The sequence below is a fragment of the Hermetia illucens genome, chromosome 1, assembly GCF_905115235.1.
Source record: "Hermetia illucens chromosome 1, iHerIll2.2.curated.20191125, whole genome shotgun sequence".
Classification (NCBI taxonomy): Eukaryota; Metazoa; Arthropoda; class Insecta; order Diptera; family Stratiomyidae; genus Hermetia; species Hermetia illucens.
The window spans coordinates 29,701,556-29,722,049 of NC_051849.1; the positions used below are offsets into that span (position 1 = coordinate 29,701,556).

At 44.5% G+C, this 20,494-nt stretch overlaps 1 protein-coding gene across 8 annotated transcripts in view; it reads left to right on the forward strand.

The window, feature by feature from the left end:
• Positions 1-20,494, forward strand: part of LOC119646976 (aldehyde dehydrogenase, dimeric NADP-preferring) — a 129,974-nt gene that overhangs the window by 73,519 nt on the left and 35,961 nt on the right. For 7 of the 8 annotated variants that reach the window (XM_038047684.1, XM_038047683.1, XM_038047681.1 and 4 more), the window contains 2 exons: positions 10,389-10,429; positions 18,681-18,739. In XM_038047684.1, the coding sequence (XP_037903612.1) occupies positions 10,389-10,429; positions 18,681-18,739 (100 nt within the window). Of the gene's footprint in view, positions 1-9,825; positions 9,975-10,388; positions 10,430-18,680; positions 18,740-20,494 lie in introns of those variants that run through there. The other variant, XM_038047687.1, reaches the window with a different exon arrangement.

Genomic DNA, 20,494 nt, shown 5'->3' on the forward strand with positions numbered 1-20,494 from the left:
AATACCGGTCAAGGCTTCCTTGATTGCTTTGGTACTGACATTGTTAAAAGCTCCCTCTATATCCAAGAAGGCAGCTAGGGTATACTGCTTATACTGCAGCGACCGCTCAACCGTACCAATTACCTCGTGGAGGGCGGTTTCTGTGGATTTTCCTTTGAGGTAGGCATGCTGGGAATTAGAGAAAGGCGTTCTCTCCTCTTCATCGGGGTTACCAGCTTGTCCTCACCTTCCGCCGAAAGTTCCGCTTTCTTGCGTCCGATTTCTCTGGATATCGCCACGTTTGGTGGTGTAGCAACGTTCATGTCCTCATTTCCAAAGAAAATTCGCCTTCTTTCGCAGTGCCTTTCGTTGTCGTTCGACTAGCAGCCCTCCCAGGTTCACGGTGTTTGAGCTGCATGGATCTGTTTTCACATACCGGCGTTAGACCAGTTGCCTACACACGCATTGCCAGCTTCCCTTTCTTCCATTTTTCCGGGTGCAGGCGGAGGAGAAGGTTGTGACAGGCAAGCCTGTAGTTCCTTCTCCTTTGCGGCTAAAATGTCTTCCTGCCGAGTCCTCCGTATTTTAGAAGAGTTAGGCAACAGTGTCACCAGCAGGCCGGCCGCAGTCAGATTTCCAGTTCCTCTCATTAAGGGAATTGCTGTACTATCCTTTTTGGCTGACAGGGTGTAGGTTTTCCACTGAAGTGGAGAGCCTGTCTTCCACAGAATTCTTCGTAAGCGAACAAAAACGACCTGATTTCTCAAAGTCGCGGGTGGGTTCGAAGTCTGTGACTTCTTACCCCTTGAAGAGTTACAATCCTTTGTTTCCGTCTTCATATGTTTTTGGACACTCTTAGTGTAGTAGTAAACTACCAAGCTCCCCCACCACGACCAGGTGGTGTCTGAGGGGACACATTGTGCAAGCACGAAAACAAAGGTGAACATCTATGATGCAAACAAGATTCGACCTCGAGGAATGAGACCGATAGACTGACGTTCATCCCACCTAGCAAATGCACTATCCTCGTACGTCATCTTGTATTAGATTGATTGACTTTTTTGTAAAACCATTTTCCCTGAGATGCTACCTATTTATGCTATTTATTATATTTCTTGCTATTGCTATTTATCATATTTCTAGAACCTGTTCCCATTGAGGCTTTTCAATTCTGTCATAGAATAAATGCATATAAATGGTTGTCGGCCAAGGTGCCCGCTCACTTGGTTAGAAAACTCTAACTACTTTTATTATATTGAATGAATATAAATTCGCTTGATTTTGATTAAGTAGCATGTTCTATACGACGTATTCTGCCTTTTAACGTTTAGATCTTGCTCTTAATAACATCACCATATTAAAAATTCACATCTACAAAGATACAACTCTAGGTTCGAAAGCTTTTGAATTCCTACTGATTAACCTATTTCAAGGTATTCTGGGAAATTATGTACTTTCAAACAATAATTACGTTTATTACTATTGTAGAGACCATTAATTCCATGCGCCATGAATTTAATTGCTAACAAGTAAACGAATTTACAATGCAAATATATTATAAATTACAAAGCCCTTACACTCCGTACATTTTACATGAAGTTGAGATTTCTGCAATCTACGCTTTTCCTTGTTGCTTGCAACTAATTAAAATTAAATAAGCACAAACATCTAAAAACATACATTCGGAGTTTCTGTAAAATCAGAAATTCAGACATGAATTCGCTGATCATAGTTCACTCTGAACCGAATTACATAACAAACGGAGGTTACTGGAAAAATACTATACTTAAATTAATGTGGAATTTCAATAGTGAGGTTTGAACAATGTCGGGCGTAAAAATAAGGTATTATATTTCCTCTTTGTGGTTTTAGGCATGCTGCAAACATCTGCATGTACTTCCTCGAACAGTTGCGTCTGCAAACAGTAACAATCGCCCAGATGGAGGTCGACATTCAAATTTGCATTTAATATATCAAATCGATTAGATAAGAGCCACTTGAAGGCCCCACTGAAAAGCTGAAAGTCTTTTGACTTCTGTTGGCAAATATGGTAATCATTGGAGTCCGAAATTTAAATACTAACTGTTACTACATCCCTCAAGCCCATCATAAAATACAGGGTGCGGCAGCATAGCTTCCTTTTTTCAAAACTCAATAAAAACTATTGTATGCATCGGAAAATATTTATTTATTTTTTATAATGTAGGTACATGTCTAAAGTTTTTATTTACATTGTTTTGAAGATCAAATCTGTTAGGTGACGTCCCCCATTCTCCATACATTGCGTAAACCGATTTCTGGCGTTTGTCATGACTCTTGTTAGCATAGCAGGTGTTATGTTGGCAATTTCTTCTTGGATGTTGGTCTTCAAATCTTGTAGGGTTCTTGGACGGTTCACATAAACACGGGATTTCAAAAAACCCCATAGAAAAAAATCACAAGGAGACAGATCGGGAGAGCGTGCCGGCCATTCCAAATCGCTTCTAATTAAGATAAGGCGCTCTGGAAAGTGTTCCCTCAAAACAGCCATCGATGCACTTGAAGTGTGTGCTGTTGCACTGTCTTGTTGGAACCAAGTGTCCCCCAAATCGAAATTTTCTAGCCGTGGGAAAAAAAAATTCTGTAGCATGTTTACATACCGGTCCGAATTCACTGTCACTGTAACCTCATTTTCCTCAAAAAACCAGGGACCAATAATTCCAGCTGAGGAAATTGCACACCACACCGTGTAGAATATATTTGCGCGAATGGCTCACTGAAGGAAGTGATTGTGTATGACTGATAATAGACAAGTGGTTACTATATAAAAGTGTGGGAAAATTGCTTGTGGAAACCTCTATTATTACAAAAAAACATTAGGTTTCTTCAGACTAAGGGTATGATCTGCCAGGTTACTTTTACACCAATGCCACAGAGATAGAACTATTCATTCTAAGGGAAGGACCTATCAGAATATAATAGTTTAGGAACATTAAAAATTTACAGCTGGATGATCAAGTACCGACCGATTGATACTTCACTACCGTGGACTTTAGAACTTCGGCATCTCAGTAAAATTATCGCATATCAAAACAAATAACACGCTGACTAATACCTTTAGAACAAAGGTTGGACTGAGACTGAGACTGAAGGACCTGCTTTACCTAGCTCTCTAATACGAGGAGATGCTGCACCATTTGCTGCACGCAAGGAGTCATACCCCGGAAATCACGCCTGGGCCTGTAAGTGGAGTAGCCGAAGGACAAGCGAGAGAGGACGTATGCTGCTCGAGGCATTTGCCCAGTTGGATCTTGTACTTGCTAATGTTGGGAACTCATCTACGTTCAGAAAGAGAGGCCTGGGTTCTATCGTCGACCACACGTACGTGAGCACCGCATTGACAAGGGGAACTACCTGGTATGTTAGTGAGGATTACACCCAAAGCGACCACCAGACGATCTTTATTAAAGTCGCTGGTGGGCTAAGTGGTGGGTTGAATGCTCGCGGAAACCGAGTAGGGATATCGGGCTGGACGACGAGAGCGTTCGAGCAGGATACGTTCTCTGAAGCTCTGGAGGTCAATACGTCCTGAATGGTACGGCGACCGAAATGGCATCGAGAATCACACGATGGGTGACCAAGGCATGTGACGCTGCTATGCCCCGGAGGCGAGAGTTTCCAAGCAAACAGTCAAACTATTGGAAAAATAACGAAATCGCGGTGTTAAGATCGGCATGCCATCGAGCAAGAAGGCAGTTTCAGCGATCCGAGGGAAGACTCGATCACGGACGGAATTATAGAACGTTACAACGGCAGAATAAAGGAGGCCATTCGTAAGAGCAAAAGAGATTGCTTTAGGCGACTGTGTGTGTATGCCAACATAAACCCCTGGGGCATGGCCTACAGGCTGGTCGCCTCAGGTGACCTGTCCACGGCTCCTACAAAAAAAATTGTAACCACGCTCTTTCCTCACCATACGGGGAGCAGCTATCAAACGGACGCCCAATTCGATGTGGATGTAATACCTTGCGTTACCCAGGAGGAACTTCGGGAGGTCTGCGGAAGGATCGGCGATGGCAAGGCTCCGGGTTTGGATAGCATCCCTAATAAAGCACTGAAGCTGGCGGTGGGGACCACATCTGATTGGTTCATAAATACTTTCGAGGCGTGTATGACGGAAGGCGTATTTCCGCCACAATGGAAAAGGCAAAAACTGGTGTTGTTGCCCAAACCCGTCAAGCCACCGGAGGGCCCAGCATCCTATCGGCCTATCTGTTTGTTGGACATTATGGGGAACATGTTCGAGCGCATCATCTACAATAGATTGCTCCCTGTCGTGTAGGACGGGAATGGTCTTGCGGATGAACAATGTGTTTTCCGGAAAGCTCGCTCTACTGTTGGCACGGTGGGAAGAGTGGTGGACTTGGCTCGCGAGGTGATGCTTTCTGGCAAGTGCTGTGCCGTGGTCACGGTGAATGTCAAAAATGCATGAATTATTTGAATTCTGAAATGTTTGCAAGCTCAACGATTATCCCTTTCTTCCTTCCTTTGGGAAGACCTCAGAATCGCAATATTTTGATACAAGTAGCAACTTTGCAGAAACTACAGAAGTTACAAGCATCAATTCCACAGGGAGATCGCCAACGCCAATAGCTTCATTCTGTTTGAGCACATTAACACCTATTATTTGGAACAACAGTCCATATCCGCATGTTACGCTGATTTGCCCAAAAAATGGAACTTTATCAGATGTTATACGACTGAGAATCATGATGAAGAGCTCATTCCTCTCTCCAGCTGCTCTTCTTGGTATCAGCGGACTTCCGATTAAAATATGATAATACACAGTCCCTAGGTTACGAAGTATGATATCTTGGGAGCAGTCATGTCCGATTATTTCTTTAGGAAGAAATAAAACACGTCCGCATGAGATTTCCGGAAATAGTTCCGTGGTGAAGTGAGAAGAAATCATATCCGACGATGCGTTATAGTACATCTACATCTGTAGAACCCATGTCAAGAGTCTGAACTATGTTCAACTATGTTAAAAGCATTTTATGGGGTAGAAGATGGCAGCGCGAGTTATCAACTTGTTGAAAGTCATGCTGCACAATTTTGAATTCCATGCGATACGTTAACGAGATGAGTTTGGAAAATAGCTTTTCCCAAGCATTCAATTTAACGGTCCTGAGAAAACTTGCATCCGTAAATCGGACACTTTCGTCCATTTAAACTAGAGTCTGCTAATGAATTTGACGATAATATGGGGGATATGATTGAATCAATACAACGAAGAATACAACTAAAATGTCCACAAGTCCTACCCAATCACAGCCAGGCGCCGTTCACACTGAGATGGACACAATATTGAAGAGATTGACATGACATCGTTCGACACCAGACCACTTTCTCAGGCATCGTGTACTCTATAGCAGTTCTTGATCACAGAACAGCAAATTTCACATCGTTGTAAAAGGCAAACATTGTGAAGTAATTAAATGTCAGGCATTCCATTGCAGTCAAGGCAGCCAATCAAAAGCATAATTTTGGTATGTCATGCTTTACTTATTTATGTAGCCCGTCATGTGCTAATTACCTATTCGGTTCCATTACTTCATCGATGTCGCGTGCGCATCCACTACTTTCAAGGAGTCATCCAGTAGATATACATCTGCTTCCCGATTAACAGCTAGAGCCAAGTTGATAAGCTCCTTCCCCTTTGTAAAGAACTCAAAGCATCCCAGTTTTGCGCCGAGATCCACCAATTTTACATCCCTAAAAACTGCCTGGCGTCTTGGCCTACGCTATCGTTTCATCTCAGGCAGGGTCTGCCTCGTCTCCTTTTTCTACTATAGATATTGCTCTTAAGCACTTTCTGGCCTGGATCATCCTCATCCATACGGTTTAAGTGACCCGCCACCGTAGCCTATTGAACCTGATTTTGTCCACAACCAAAAAGTCATAGATTTCGCCGTTATACAGGCTGCGGAATCGTCCATTCTTTTGTAGGGTGCCGAAAATTCTTCGAAGGATTCTTTTCTCAAACGCAACTAAGAGTTACCGATGATTTTTCTTGCTAAGAATCCAAGTCTCCGAGGAATACATAAGGGCTGGCAAGATCATAGTCTTGTACAGTAAGAGCTTTGACCCTATGGTGAGACGTTTCGAGCGAAACAGTTTTTGTAAGCTGAAATATTCTCTGTTGGCTGCCAACAACCGTGCGCGGATTTCATCGTCGTAGTTGTTATCGGTTGTGATTTTCGACCCTAGATAGGAGAAATTGTCAACGGTCTCAAAGTTGTATTCTCCTATCCTTATTCTTCTTCGTGTTTGACCAGTGCGGTTTGATGTTGTTGGTTGGTTGATTTTTGGTGCTGACGTTGCCACCATATTTTTGTCTTGTCTTCATTGATGTGCAGCCCAAGATCTCGCGCCAATCGCCGCCTGCTCAATCTGGATGAAGGCAGTTTGTATGTCTTGGCTCGTTCTTCCCATGATGTCGATATCGTCAACATAGGCCAGTAGTTGGGTGAACTTAAAGAGGATCGTACCCCTCGGATTTACCTCAGCATCGCAGATCACATTCTCCAGGGCCAGGTTAAAGAGGATGAATGATAGGGCATCCCCTTGTCGTAGACCGTTGTTGATGTCGAATTGCCTTAAGAGTGATCCTGCTGCTTTTATCTGGCCTCGCACATTGGTCAGGATCAGTCTAGTCAGTCTTATCAATTTCGTCGGGATACCGAATTCTCTCATGGCCGTGTACAGTTTTACCCTGGCTATGCTGATCTGATCTGTTGCTGATTTGCCTGGAGTGAAGCCTCTTTGGTATGGGCCAATGATGTTCTGGGCATATGGGGCTATCCGGCCTAGCAAGATAACGGAGAATATCCTCTATAATTGCTGCACTGTGTGCTATCTCCCTTTTTATGTATGAGACAGATAATGTTTCTTTACCAGTCGTCAGACATTGATTCGCTGCCCCACACCTTGAGCACAAGTTGATGAACCACTTGCTGTAATTGATCGCCTCCATATTTAAACAATTCGGCTGTAATTTCATCGGCTCCTGACGACTTATAATTTTTAAGCCCATGAATTGCACGGACTGTTTCTTCTATACTTGTTGGTGGTAGAATTTGTCCGTCGTCTTCAGTTGGCGGGACCTCCAACTCGCCGATGTTTTGGTTGTTCAGTAGTTCATCAAAGTACTCAATCCATCGCTCCAATATGCGTATTCTGTCAGAAATCAGATTTCCCTCTTTGTCTCGGCAGGATGAACATCGAGGTGTATAAGGCTTCATCCTGCTGACTTGTTGGTAAAACTTGCGTGCCTGGTGCGGTTACTTCCTGTACTTTTCGAGTTCACAGACCTATTGTTTTTTCCTGGCTTCCTTTTTCCATCTGTGAAGTCGCTTCTGCGCTCGCCAGAGTTCGTGGTACGTCTCCGCGTGCCCGCGTCCTTTGAGAATGAAAGTCCTGGGCATTTAACGTGAGTACCTGCCGTGTAGGCATAATCCCACAGTCCTCTTCGGACACGGATTGATTTGGAGACCACAATCAGAGCTCCGCCATGACTAGCACAGCGATACTGGTTTATATTGAGTGCAGGCTCAGCATTCATACCAGTGGATGCAAGGTTTATCTAACACATCTGCCGCAACTAAGGGTTACAGTACCCGAGTTGTACAGTGCAACTCCAAGCTTGAGCTCCGAGGAGCTCTGCCCGCGATGCAGGCATAACCGCAACCACCATGGAATTCCCACGAGGGGGCCAACCGCAAATAACCGGTCCGAGAGCGCATCCTCCTGGAAATGCTCTCAAGGGACCATCCCGGTTCCCATGGTACCAGTTTACCTCCGGTGAGGCTTCATGACCATAGCCACTTCAGATGAGTCCCTTGCAGACTCGGGTTTGATCGCCCTCCTCGAGTACGTGGGCGTCCTTTGAGAATGCAACATTACTCGGTATGCGGCATTCTTCCGTTCCATTGCTAGCTTACATTCATCGTCAAATCAGCCATTCCGACTCCTTTTGCGGCTGGTGCTTAGGATGTTTGTGGCTATATTTATGATAACGTTCTTCAGGTGATTGTGAAGATCATTTATTGATGCTTCATCTCCAGGATCTCCGTTGACTGCGGTTATTGCTGCATCCATTTCCCTTTTATAGGTGCTGTGGAGGGCTGTGTTCTGGATGGCTTCAGTGTTAATAACTCTCACCTGATTATCAGAGGGGATTCTGGGCTGTGTTGTTATTCGAGCTCAAAGCACCATGCCAACGAGGTACTTATCCGAGTCTATATTGGCCCCCCTATATGTCCTGACATTAATCAAGGCTGAGAGGTGGCGGCGTTCGATCAACACGTGGTCAATTTGATTAAAAGTGGTCCCGTCTGGAGAGGCGCACGTTTGTGTGTGGGCCCCTTTTGGCGCATTTTTCGGCTGACTAAGAAACATACTCCGAGCACATGGTTCACTGGATGACCACTATAATATATGGTGTAGCGACTCTTCTCCAGGAAGCAGCTCTCTGCCCAGCGTATCTCTTGCAACACAGGCATATCAGTCTTATATTGGGACAGGGTATCTGTTGAGCAGCTTTCGGCCTGTTCAAGAAGCCCACTCTCCATGGAAAAATGAACAAATTGTTTCTCCTTTTCCTTTGTCGGGTCCGTCGTTGTGCTGGCAGCCAGTTCGAGGATTTTTCCAGGTCTTCGTAACAGGGTGTTTTCCATATAAGTTTGTAAGTTCTACCCAACTTCCAGTCTGTTAGACCAATTAGCGCAGTTTGTCCCATTTTTAAACGCAGGAGACTCACCTTCGTCCTTCTTGTTCTGTCATTTTTCCTTAAAACAAAACTCGCAACAATCACCACCGGGAAGTGGAGATAGGGTTTGCTAGGAGAGCTGTTGATGTTAATTCATTTTTTATGCTCCATCGTCAGTACCAATCTACACTTTCGGCCAGGGACATACCATATACCACCCGTTGGCAGCCACTGACACTTCTTCCAAGATATTAAAACTCCACTTTCAGATTTTAGGGGGAAGTTCAGGAAAGCGCGCTATAAAAACCTTTTTTACTTTATACCCAAGCATACCTAATACCGCGTCTCCAGATTTTGTTACCTAAGGAAACCGGTCGCAGTCTTGTTTACTACCTATTAGCACTGAAAAATCTAAATACTAACGTGTCCCTGAATTAATAATGTTCCGTAGTTAGTACAAATTCTTTGCCATCAACTTGACCTTCAAACGTACGTTCGGATTAGGAATGTTTGTGACTTCAAACGCTGTCGAAACACAAGTGGTTGGCATTGTGTCTTCGAGAATCTTTGCCTGGGAATTCAACCTGAAGGCCTTCATGACTTCAGTAATATTCTTGGAATGATTAATGTCTTGCCGTTCCGAAGTACAAGATATTAAACGATACCAGTTTTCCATAACACGCTCCATTACTAAGACCCTTTGAATTCAGGTTTGTACGACCCGTCCCAACTGTGCTTCAGTAAATGCTATAAACTGAGCAGCCACAAAAATTATAAACATAAACAAATCTTCCCGCTTGCGGCGAGCGACGTTAACGTGGTTTTCCTGCTCAGCTCAAATCAACTGGAAATGGTTGATTTTATCAGCAACTCAGCTAACAACAATTTCACTCGTTTCTTCCGCCTTTCGCGGTGTCTCTCCGCAGCTGAATTGTGTCAGAAGCTCGTTATGTTCTTTGACTTCCGCATGGTTGCACGCGACATCTGCTGCCGGGTAGCAGCGGATTCACTTGCTCTCTTTGACTTTCTCTCATTACCGCGACATTTCTCGTTCATTGTTTTGATTTATGGCTTTTCGCATTCAGCGCATGGACCACCGTCGCACTGACGTTTTGTTTGGTCGCGAAAGTGTTTTCATTCGGTTGTGCAAATTCGCTCGGAGGTGTCGTCGAGGGCGTTTGACGCGTATCTATCTGGGTTGCGGTTTCGTTAGGTCCCTGGTTGGTCGACAGTTTTGCAGCGAAGGGTAGGATATGCGTCCCATTGACAAAATCCAATAATTCGGGAATTTACACTGAAGCGATTTCACATTTGTAAGGCATAGTGCAGTGCGGGGATCATTGGTCGCGAGTTCATTCACACGGCTCGCTGCAGTGTACAAAAATGGTTAATTAGAGGCGATAAACAGAATTCATTGCCGTGGCTGATGTCAGAGGCTTCCCTTCCTTTGTGTGGAAAATGCGGATTCCAGTTCGACTTTGACCGCTCTAATTGGGCTCAATTGCGGGATATGTTCATTGCGTGACCGCATCTCGTTATCGCTTATGGGGATCGGTTCACCTCCGTGCCGGCACCCGGACTTTCTGTACTAGTTTTTAGTGTAGTGCATTAAAAAGTAATCATTGATAATAATATCGTGTTTTTGTGGTTCTAATTGCAGATAACATTCAAAATTCCGGAACAATGACAAATTTCGAGGAGGTAAGTGGACACTAGATTGTAGTTGCCTAATGATTACGACTTCGACCTTATATAACGAGAATTCGTGAAACACCTGCGAAAACAATAAACAAACTTTCATTACGAACATATTTGACTAATGTCGTTCAAGTTCACACCCAAGGAACCCAAATACCGCAACTCATGGACGAGATACGGATCGCATGTTACTCAAACTATATCAACTTGCAGCCCGCATGCGCGCGAATTATAGACTAAGTTCCCCATCTTCGACCGATATAGACCCATTCGTGGAGGAGGTTCTCCTCTCATCAACGAATTTGCGATCGCTATCGCTTTCCCATAATATTTAATAAAGTTTGTGTCTTTGCTTACTCATTTCATGCCTTAGCGGATCTTTAAAACACATTTCCATACCTTCTGTTCACTGCCAGACGGGGAATTCTTATAGTAGTTCGCCGTTATTTCCCTAATATGTTTTCTTTTTCTGAATTATAACCAATTAATCAGCAAAAAAGTGGACCCCTATAAGACAAACCGCGTAGGGTCCAGGGTGGAAAGTGGCTGGAGTGCTTTGTGTAAGATTGGACTTTGTTGCCTCGTTTATGTGAAAAGTTCTGCTCGTTAGTGCCGATAAAAATGATAAGGCACTCTTCGATTTTCTAGAAATCGTAAAAAAATAATAAAAGAATGATTCCCAAAACCTGTAAATGTATCTACATACACGATCTCCATTTTAGTTTCTCGGGATTTAGAAACTTTGCCATTGTGTCTATATACCCAGCATTGAAGAAGGGAACAAGACGTTCTCGAAATATCCATATTTCATCATCATCATCAACGGCGTAACAACCGGTATCCGGTCTAGCCCTGTCTTAATAGGGAACTCCAGACATCCCAGTTTTGCACCGAGGTCCACCAATTCGATATCCCTAAGAACTGTCGCTTCATCTCAGGTAGGGTCTGCCTCGTCTTCTTTTTCTACCATAGATATTGCCCTTATAGACATTCCGGGCTGGATCATCCTCATCCATACGGATTAAGTGACCCGCCCACCGCAACCTGTTGAACCGGAATTTATCCACAACCTGACGGTCGTGGTATCGCTCATAGATTTCGTCGTTATGTAGGCTACGGAATCGTCCATTCTCATGAAGGGGCCAAAAATTCTTCGGAGGATTCTTCTCTCGAACGCGGCCAAGAGTTCACAATACATAAGGACTGGCAAGATCATAGTCCTGTCAGTAAGAGCTTTGTAAGTAAGGGCTATGGTGAGGCGTTTGGAGCGAAATAGGAAAGAAATGCTCTCCCCGCACGAGAATACGGTAGGGGCCTTCGTATGGAGGCTGCAGCGGCTTCCCGACTGCATCCGTCCTGACCAGGACGTTCGTGAACGCGTCCAACTACTTGGGCGCGCAGGCATGTGCGGACGAGTGTCGAGTGGGAGGTGTGGCTTTAATGCGGCGAAGATTGTCCCTCAGCATGCGCAGCAATCCAGAGTCCGTGAGACCCGATCTCTTGTTGAAGACCGGATCACTTGCAAGCCTTGAGTTCTCCCCGTATACCAGGTTCGCGGGGCTGGCGGCAAATTCCTCTCGGCGGGTTGTTCGTAGGACGAGAGGCAAGACCTGAGTCCAAGACGGATCGTCGCGTGCCATAATGGCGGATTTCAGCGTCCGGTGTCAACGCTCTAGCATCCCATTGGATTGCGGGTGGTATGCTGTAGTCCGCTGGCGTTTGAACTCGAGGAGTTTGCCTAACTCCGAAAAAAGAGTGGACTCAAATTTCATTTCCTGGTCAGTGATGATCACTGCAGGGACACCAAAGCCAGGGATCCACTCTCGACAGAGGGCTTCGGTGCAAGATTGCGTCGTAATGTCATTCAGAGGTATTGCCCCAGGCCACCGCGTAAACCTGAAACCGTGTGAGTCTCGCAAAGGTCCTAACATGTCGAGGTGTATGGTGTGGAACTGCTTGGTAATGCAGGGAAATGAGCCCCCCTTCTTTCCTTACATGCCTGGTGATCTTACACTTCTGGCATGCGATGCACTCTCTGGCCCAGGAGTTGATGCCCTTATTCATAGAGGGCCAGAAGTATTTCTCGGTGACTAACCGATTTGTTGATCTGATGTCTGGATGCGCTACGTCGTGAACCGCGTGGAAGACTTCCTTGCAAAAGGTGGCCGGAATGTATGGCCGGGGTCCCTTTTCCGAGTATTCGCAGCAGAGAGAGATTCGAGCCGAAGATGGGCAACTCCCGAACCTCGGAGACACGTGACAAAGCGTCAGCAACTATGTTGTCCTTGCCGGACACGTGTTGTATGTCGGACGTGAACTGGCTTATAAAGCTCAGGTGTCGAAGCTGACGAGGGGATGCTTTGTCGGGCTTCTGTTTCAAAGCATACGTTATAGGCTTATGGTCCGTGAACACTGAACGGCCTGTCTTCTAGGGAGAAGCAGAAGTACTTATTGCTCAAGTACGCGGTGAGCAGTTCTGGATCGTAGGTGCTGTATTTCCATTGAGCGGGGTTCAACTGTGTAGAGAAAAGGCTCAACGGCTGCCAGACTTGATTCACCTTTTGGTGAAGAGCAGCGTCCACTGCAATGTCAGAGGCATCAACAAAAACGGCTAGGGGTGCATCTTGCCGAGGGAATACCAAGAATGTAGCATCAGCAAGTTGTCGGGATTTATCGAACGCACGGACAGGCTCTTCAGATCACACAATCTCTCGTGTGCCCTTTATTTTGGGACCAGACAAGTACGCGTTCAAAACGGACTGGTGTTGGGCGGCCTTGGGCAGGAAACGATGATAGAAGTTTAGCATGCCCAAGAACCTCCGCAAATCCTTCACATTTTCCGGACGTGGAAAGCTTGTAATTGCTTGCACCTTGTCTAGGTCGGGCTGTATTCCGTCAGGGGAAATGAAGTGGCCGAGGAATCTCACTTGTGTTTAAAGGAACTTGCATTTATCAAAATTTAGGACTAAACCGGCCTCAAGGAGACGTTGAAAAATGCACTCGAAGTGCGCAGACTCTGAGGAATAAGCGACCAAAACATCCAAATATACGAAACAGAAGTCGAGGTTTCGCAAAACCAAATAAATGAACCTTTGAAAGGTTTGCGCCGCTTCGCACAACCCGAAAGTCATCCGTGTGAACTCGAAGAGTCCAAAGGGTGTGCATATTGCCGTCTTTGGAATGTCTTGTGGAACCACAGGGATTTGGTGATAGGCCTTGGTTAAATCCAAAGTCGAAAAGATGCGGCAGTTTGCGAGATGATGCACAAAGTCGTGGATGAGCTGAATAGGATATCGGTCTGGAACAGTCTGTGCGTTTAGCCTTCTAATCTCCACAAGGGCGCCATTCGCCATTTGGCTTAGGGACCATATGGAGTGGGGAAGACCAACAGCTGTCCGAAGGTCTGCAGATACCCTGTTGCATCAGTTGTTCATACTCTTTCCGTGCAATTCGCCAGCTTCTGGGGTGGTAGAGGACGCACCTTCGAGAAGATAGGGGAACCAGTAGTGTTAATGTGGTGCTGCACATTGTGCTTCACTGGTTTAAAGAGACTACATTCGGTAGTAATCTGGATTTTTGGAGAAGTGCCCGAACATGAGAGTCAGTAATGTCCTCCAAAAGTACAGAAAGATTATTGTTAGGATGAGATGATATTTGGCCTGACGAATTAAGATTGGTTGTGGAGTCTATAAGGGACCTGTTCTGCAAGTCCACCAGCAACCCATAGTGACACAAGAAGTCTGCGCCTAAAATAGGGAAGCTAAAATCCGCCAGGATGAATCGCCACGAAAACGTCCTACGGAAGCCAAAACTCACGTCCACTTGCCTGTGCCCGTAGGTTTTAATGCGCAAGGAATTTGCCGCCGCAAGCTTCAAAGGTTGAGAAAATAGTCGATAATGCCGCGGTACGGGAAAAACCGGAATCTCCGCACCAGTATCTATAAGATAACTGCGCCTGCTGAGAGGGTCATAAATTGTTAGGCGACGTGGCTCTACGATCTGGGTGGCCGTCGCCAGAACCCCCCCGCTGACCTAGTTTTTTGAGGTAGGCGCGAATTTACATTTACATTTTTACATTTTTTCTGTCACAGCCGATTTACTCGGAAACGGCTGAATCGATTGCCACGAAATTTTGTGAAAACATGTGGTCTATGTATCCCTTTACATGCAGCGAGTGGCGCCATTTTGTATTGAATTTGAGGAGGATTTCCCATACATACGAAAAACGGGTGTACATTTTTTGTTCACAGAGTATAGTCATGTGGGGTATTGAATGGCTCGATTAGTACTTTCTGAAACTTATTTTTGATGTAACATAAAACATAGGGGAATGAGGGCTCAAAATGTGTGCCCCAAAAAGTGAAACAGGTCTCATTCTCAGAACCCATCCAATAGAAAAATCTGAAAAAATCACACTGATGCATCTATGCAAAATCTAGGCCTTGAAACATATCCAGTTCCGATATCTGCACAAATAAAGTTAATAATAGTATATTACCATGTTTTAGACATTTACCCGAAAACCCCCCTTATTATTTCCGAGTTGTCGCAATCTCGGCAAATACCAGATTTTACCTAATACGAGCACTAAGTGCCAAGCGTTTAGGCTCGGACGATCCTGCCTACTTAAAAACTAAAGGGGCGCTCGTGGTGGTGGCCAATAGGAGAATCCGGCGAGAACTTCCCGCAACATCGAGCACGTATGCAGAATGGTGTACTTCTGCATGGTTTGAACCAGACTATGCGAAAGTCCCAGGACATCAAGGGAAGCCGTGAGGGATTTAGGTAGAATACCTGTAGCTGATAATATTTGTCAGACCTTGCTGGTCCCAAAACATGTTGTAGGCAGAACTATCAAGTACTACTTGCGGCTCATATCGGTAAACCGGACATGTTCCATGATCAGCCCATGCTTGTATGCAAGGTTTTGATGGATAATCTTACATACAGCATTATGCCTGGTGATGTATTGCACCGGTCCCATAACAGTACAGCCAGAAATGAAATAGCCCAACCTCTCTAACGCCGAGCCACACATTCTGCACTGGTCGTTCTCCACCCGTTCTTTCATGATAAGCGTTTTATAAGTTCGGGTGGCGACCACGCCGTTCTGAATTGCACACATGAAAAAGCAGCAACAAAGACACACAGCCATCTGTTCGACAAATGCAAATCGACAAATGGCTGCCAAAGACAATTCACGTGTTTATCGTGCATTGCCTTCGACTTCCATTCATCGATCTGCTCCTGGTCCAACTTCGTCCCACTCAGAGGATTGAAAGATCGATCCTTCAAGTTAAGTGAAGTGAGTCCACAGTCTGCCTTACAGACAGCAGCATGCAAGGGACTCGCCTGCACACAACTTGATGTCATCTAAGTACATCAAATGTGTCAGTTCGGACTTAGCACGTAGGCAATATTTAATTGCAAAATCATGCCCTCTAGCATCATTCAGTAGCCATGAAAGGGGGTTCAACGAATCCCGCTGGAAGATGCAGTCTAGGACGTATATCACGTCATAATCATATTATAAAGTGGACTTCTGTGAAAGGCGAGATCCATGGAGACACTTTCGCTTTACTAATGAATGGTAGCCTTCAATAAGATGTACGTGTGTGCATGCCTGTATGCTTTCGTGCATAGAGTAAAGCGGAAATGCATGAAGATGGGTTAGATTACTTTTATGCACAATATTTATGCCCTTAATATGTATGTACATATGCGTATTTTGTTTCGCAATATATGAGGGACTATTTTCCCTTCTTAGCTATGTACGAATGGAAAAACGTTCATAGAAAGTTGCTCACATAAGATGAACACAAAACCTTTATACCTGAAACGTAAAAAATTCGGAAGAAAATAATATGTTCTACAAAAGGCAGAACTAGCTGTACTACACAGTGTTAAACTCTGGGTCAAATAATGATGTCCGCACTTTCCAATACTGCTCAATACAGTACTGGGCTATGTAATGTCTAAGGCCGCCGGATAATCGAGAGACTTCACTCAGTTGACTGGATGACTTTGAATATGCGGATGGCATACCACTTCTATCGCATACAGATGAAAACACGTAACGCAAAGTTGACTCTTTCGGCACCCATGCACAAAAAACCGGACTGAAACCCAACAGAAGTAAAAGCAAATGCTTTAGAATCAGTATACGAAACACCAGCCCACTAACAATAAATGGTAATACAGTAGATTTAGAATTATGGGGGAGGCGAGTACAATGGGCTAACACGACCTGAGTGCTCAGAAGCTGTAGCTTCTCCCCCACCATACACACACACACACACACAATACAGTAGAAATGCATTTTCTCACATTATTGTGCAAGATGTAAGAAGCAGAAAAGGAGCGTTAACAAGAGAGTTACCATTTTCTACAGAAGGTGCGACCGCTTTCTTAGCCACCTCACCCTTTCTGTATCATAGTATATAGATTTTCGCTCCACAGTGTGCAGAACAATCGAGCGGGATTACTGCTACTATCGCCAATACCGCTGATTCCAAAACAGCGCGGTACATAAACCCCACTCACAAAGCTCCCCCCTCCAGCGGACTGAACCGCGCTCATTAGCAAAAGGCGTCTATTGGATTCGGGACCTCCGACATTGGCCGGGTAATCGCAAGGGTTGTGGCTGCACTCTTGTCGACGATGCTTCGAATCGGCTCGAAGAAACTGATCATCGGTCTATCATCATGCCGAGGTATTTCTCCGCTGGTTTGAACTCGATCTTGATTTCGCTAACTCGTAAAGGAAGAACTGCGAGAATCCTCTTCGTATACAATCATCCATCTGTTAACTTGCCGTTTCACCATTCCCCATGTACGCTGGTTTTGTTGGACCTAACGTTCGGCGACTACTTCCAACTTCATCTTCGTATCCGATCAGATGCGATTCGTCGGGCAACTCAAATCACAGCCGATCATATAAAAATAAGATGTTCCAGAGATCCAAGCCAAAGGTAGATTCCTCAGTCGTCCCCCTTACGACGTTCATTGTTCTTCCCGAACGCGATCACTTAGGCACTCACTCAATATTCGCCTGGAACATGAAAAAGATTTTCCAAGGTCTCCAACATGTCGGCTAAGCTCGTAGAATTGAAGGGATTCCTTATGTCCAGCGTTATGTGTACCTCAGCTGGATTGACCATTTGAACCAATTGTGGATTGCCGTCAGCCAGTCTTCGTACTTTGTATCGAAAATACTGAGAGGGCATTACACTGTCGACAAATCTCGCAATTCGCTGTGGGAAGGACTCACACTGCCTTGGTAGATTAAAATTCATCTACCGATCCTCGGAGATAACACCAAACATGAAGCCTCAATTATTCAATCCAAATGTCTCGTTTATAGTAATAAAACATATTTCACTAAGAAAACCTCATAAAATACAAGCATTCCTCCTCAATTGCCTATGAATTATTGGAAGGATATTCTGATCAAGAGGAATAGCAAATTAGGGGCTATGGGAAGGACAGATTGAAGTTCTAATTAGAAGAGGCAAGTGAGCTGGATTGGACGGACTGCAAAGGCCCGGAAAAAAACATGGTAGAAAAAATAGCCAGCTAACAACTAAAGGCCAAAACAAATATAGGTAGGCCGCGCACCTTTCCCATGCGCTTAAGGAATTCAAAAAGTGTGCAGAATTTGGGCAGAAATCCCTATGAAAACGATAGACAAACTACGATGGGGAGTTTTTAACGACCTAAAATTAGGTGTGAAACAAGGCTGTCCCATATTTAACCTTTGGATAGTATTGAAACTATGAAATTGATCTCGACTTAAAAGGAACCTCGAAAATTAAACGATTTCGCTTTCTACGATATGTTTGCCGCTTTACTTTCACTATCACTAAAAAAAATTATAATATTCGTAACAAACATTCAAAATCGGCAGTGGGCTATGTGCATTGCATATTAAAACCATAAAACCTATTTCGTGTTAGACAATGGTCCAAGAATTTTTTCGCAAACGAATTAAGATTGAATGCACATTTTTTAAAGATTCAGTGGCAATTTTAAATAGAAACGAGCATAAAAGTGGACATGTGCCTGTTTTTGTCAGCGACTGCGTCTTTTTTACTTTTGGCATGTTCAACTCAATTTCAGACTTTCCGCATAAACAAAAGTCCATTTACATAATGTATGTAAGCCTCTAGTCACTTGAGCGTTCATTTACTCGAATCTAGACTGTGTTTGTAAATTTTATTAACATGGCAGTTAAAAATTTCTATTTTCAATTACAGGTAGTGCAGAGATCACGGGCGGCGTTTAATAGCGGGAAGACCAGAAATGTCAACTTCAGGTGAGTTCACTCTTTCCGGCTACTAAAAACTCTTGAGCCTCTACTCCAACGACTAGTTTAGATGTTGTAGCTCCAGTAAACAATCATGTGTTCACCTTCAAAGTGTACTGGAGTATAAAAAAATTTAGCTATAAAAGATAGAAGTAACAGTACCGAAGTGAATACATGACATTGGGAAATGGTTAAGGCTAAGGCCACTCAAACAATTTCCAGCAGCAAGTCACCTTGGTAGCATTCAATGCAATCGCATAATAGAGTGTAATGTGGAGCGGATTTCGTTAGAGAAAATATACCTATTATTATTGTCTCCGATGACTCAGCAAGATATGTGCGAGCAGAGCTTTCGACATTGGAAAGTAATCCATAAATCACACAAATATCATTTAATTAACGCGGAGTACAACTGTACAAAGTCATTACAAGCGCATGCCAAAGGGGCAGAACTAAAACGGACTCTATAGATGCTGCATCTCTTAAATTTGGCAAACCTTTGGGAAAGAGTTCTATGATCACATTTTTTTCCGTCATTCAACCCTTACTTTCCATGTTGATTTATAAACACGTCATAGAAAAATAAAGCTAGTGCATTCAGTATTATTATTCCTTTAAGTGAAAGTTGCACCGCGTCCTTAAAGAACTACCTATTGTGCCCCTTTTATTGGTTACAGTGTACCTATTGATCATAGTATCTTAAGCAGGCCTATAACCGTCAGGAACTTTAGTATGTTCCCTACTTTCAGATCTTTCAGCTTTGCATCTGATATTAAGTGTTCCCCCACATGCCTTGACTTACTTTGCACCAGTGCTGGACACTGTCCCAGGACGTGTATAGAGGTTTCGATATATTAGATATCCCTAGCTTCCCTAGGTGATAGTTTAGCTGACAATGGCCAGTGAGAATTCCCACTATGATTCGGAGGTTCTTTTTGGTGAGGTTTAAGCAATCCTTTATGCGCATGGGTTCGTATCCCCCAATAAGCACCCTGGACTGCTCCATCCCTAGTAGGCCCGCCCAGTATAGTTCCCTAAACCGTTCCGTTGAACCATTCCACCGTTCCTCTTCATTTCTTAGAGTCATAGCCGTGAAACCGTTTCCGATTCCATAGAAGGGTTCTGGCCAGTGTAAAGGCGTCCCAGCTCCCTTCTTGGCTAGTTCGTCCGCTGCCTCGTTGCCTTCCAACCCACCATGGCCTGGAACCCAAAGTATCCAGTGTTTAGAGTTCACCTGGTTGGACTTATGTTCTGCCCCCTGTAGTTCCTTTGCAGATTAAAGGAGGCACATTTGTCTATGGCGTATATTTTCGCCTGGAATATGCTAGTGTACCTGCCCATTGGCTCAAAGTATATTTTCCTTGGACCAATGGCACAGGGACCCGCTCCCTCTGCTGTGAGGGATCCGTCAGTGTACCAAGTAATCAGTTGCTAGTTTAAGCCGTATGTAGCCACGCTCTCCCAGTTTGCCTTGTTATTCCAACGTGTTTCAAACTTCTTATCGAAGTGAAACCTCGTCGTCATGTTATCCCTTGGTATCAGTAATTCGGGATACCGCCTAGAAAGAATATCAATCTTCCTTCGGTTTAGGCAACTCCCCGCTTCACTGATACTACCGGCCATCCTGAATATTGCCCTCAATTGCCTGCATCTGCATGTGCAGATGGAGAGGGGTTAATCCCAGAAGGACCTCCAGGGATGCCGTTGGGCATGTCTTCATTGCCCCACCGATACACACGCAAGTCAGCCTTTGGAGCTTGTGTA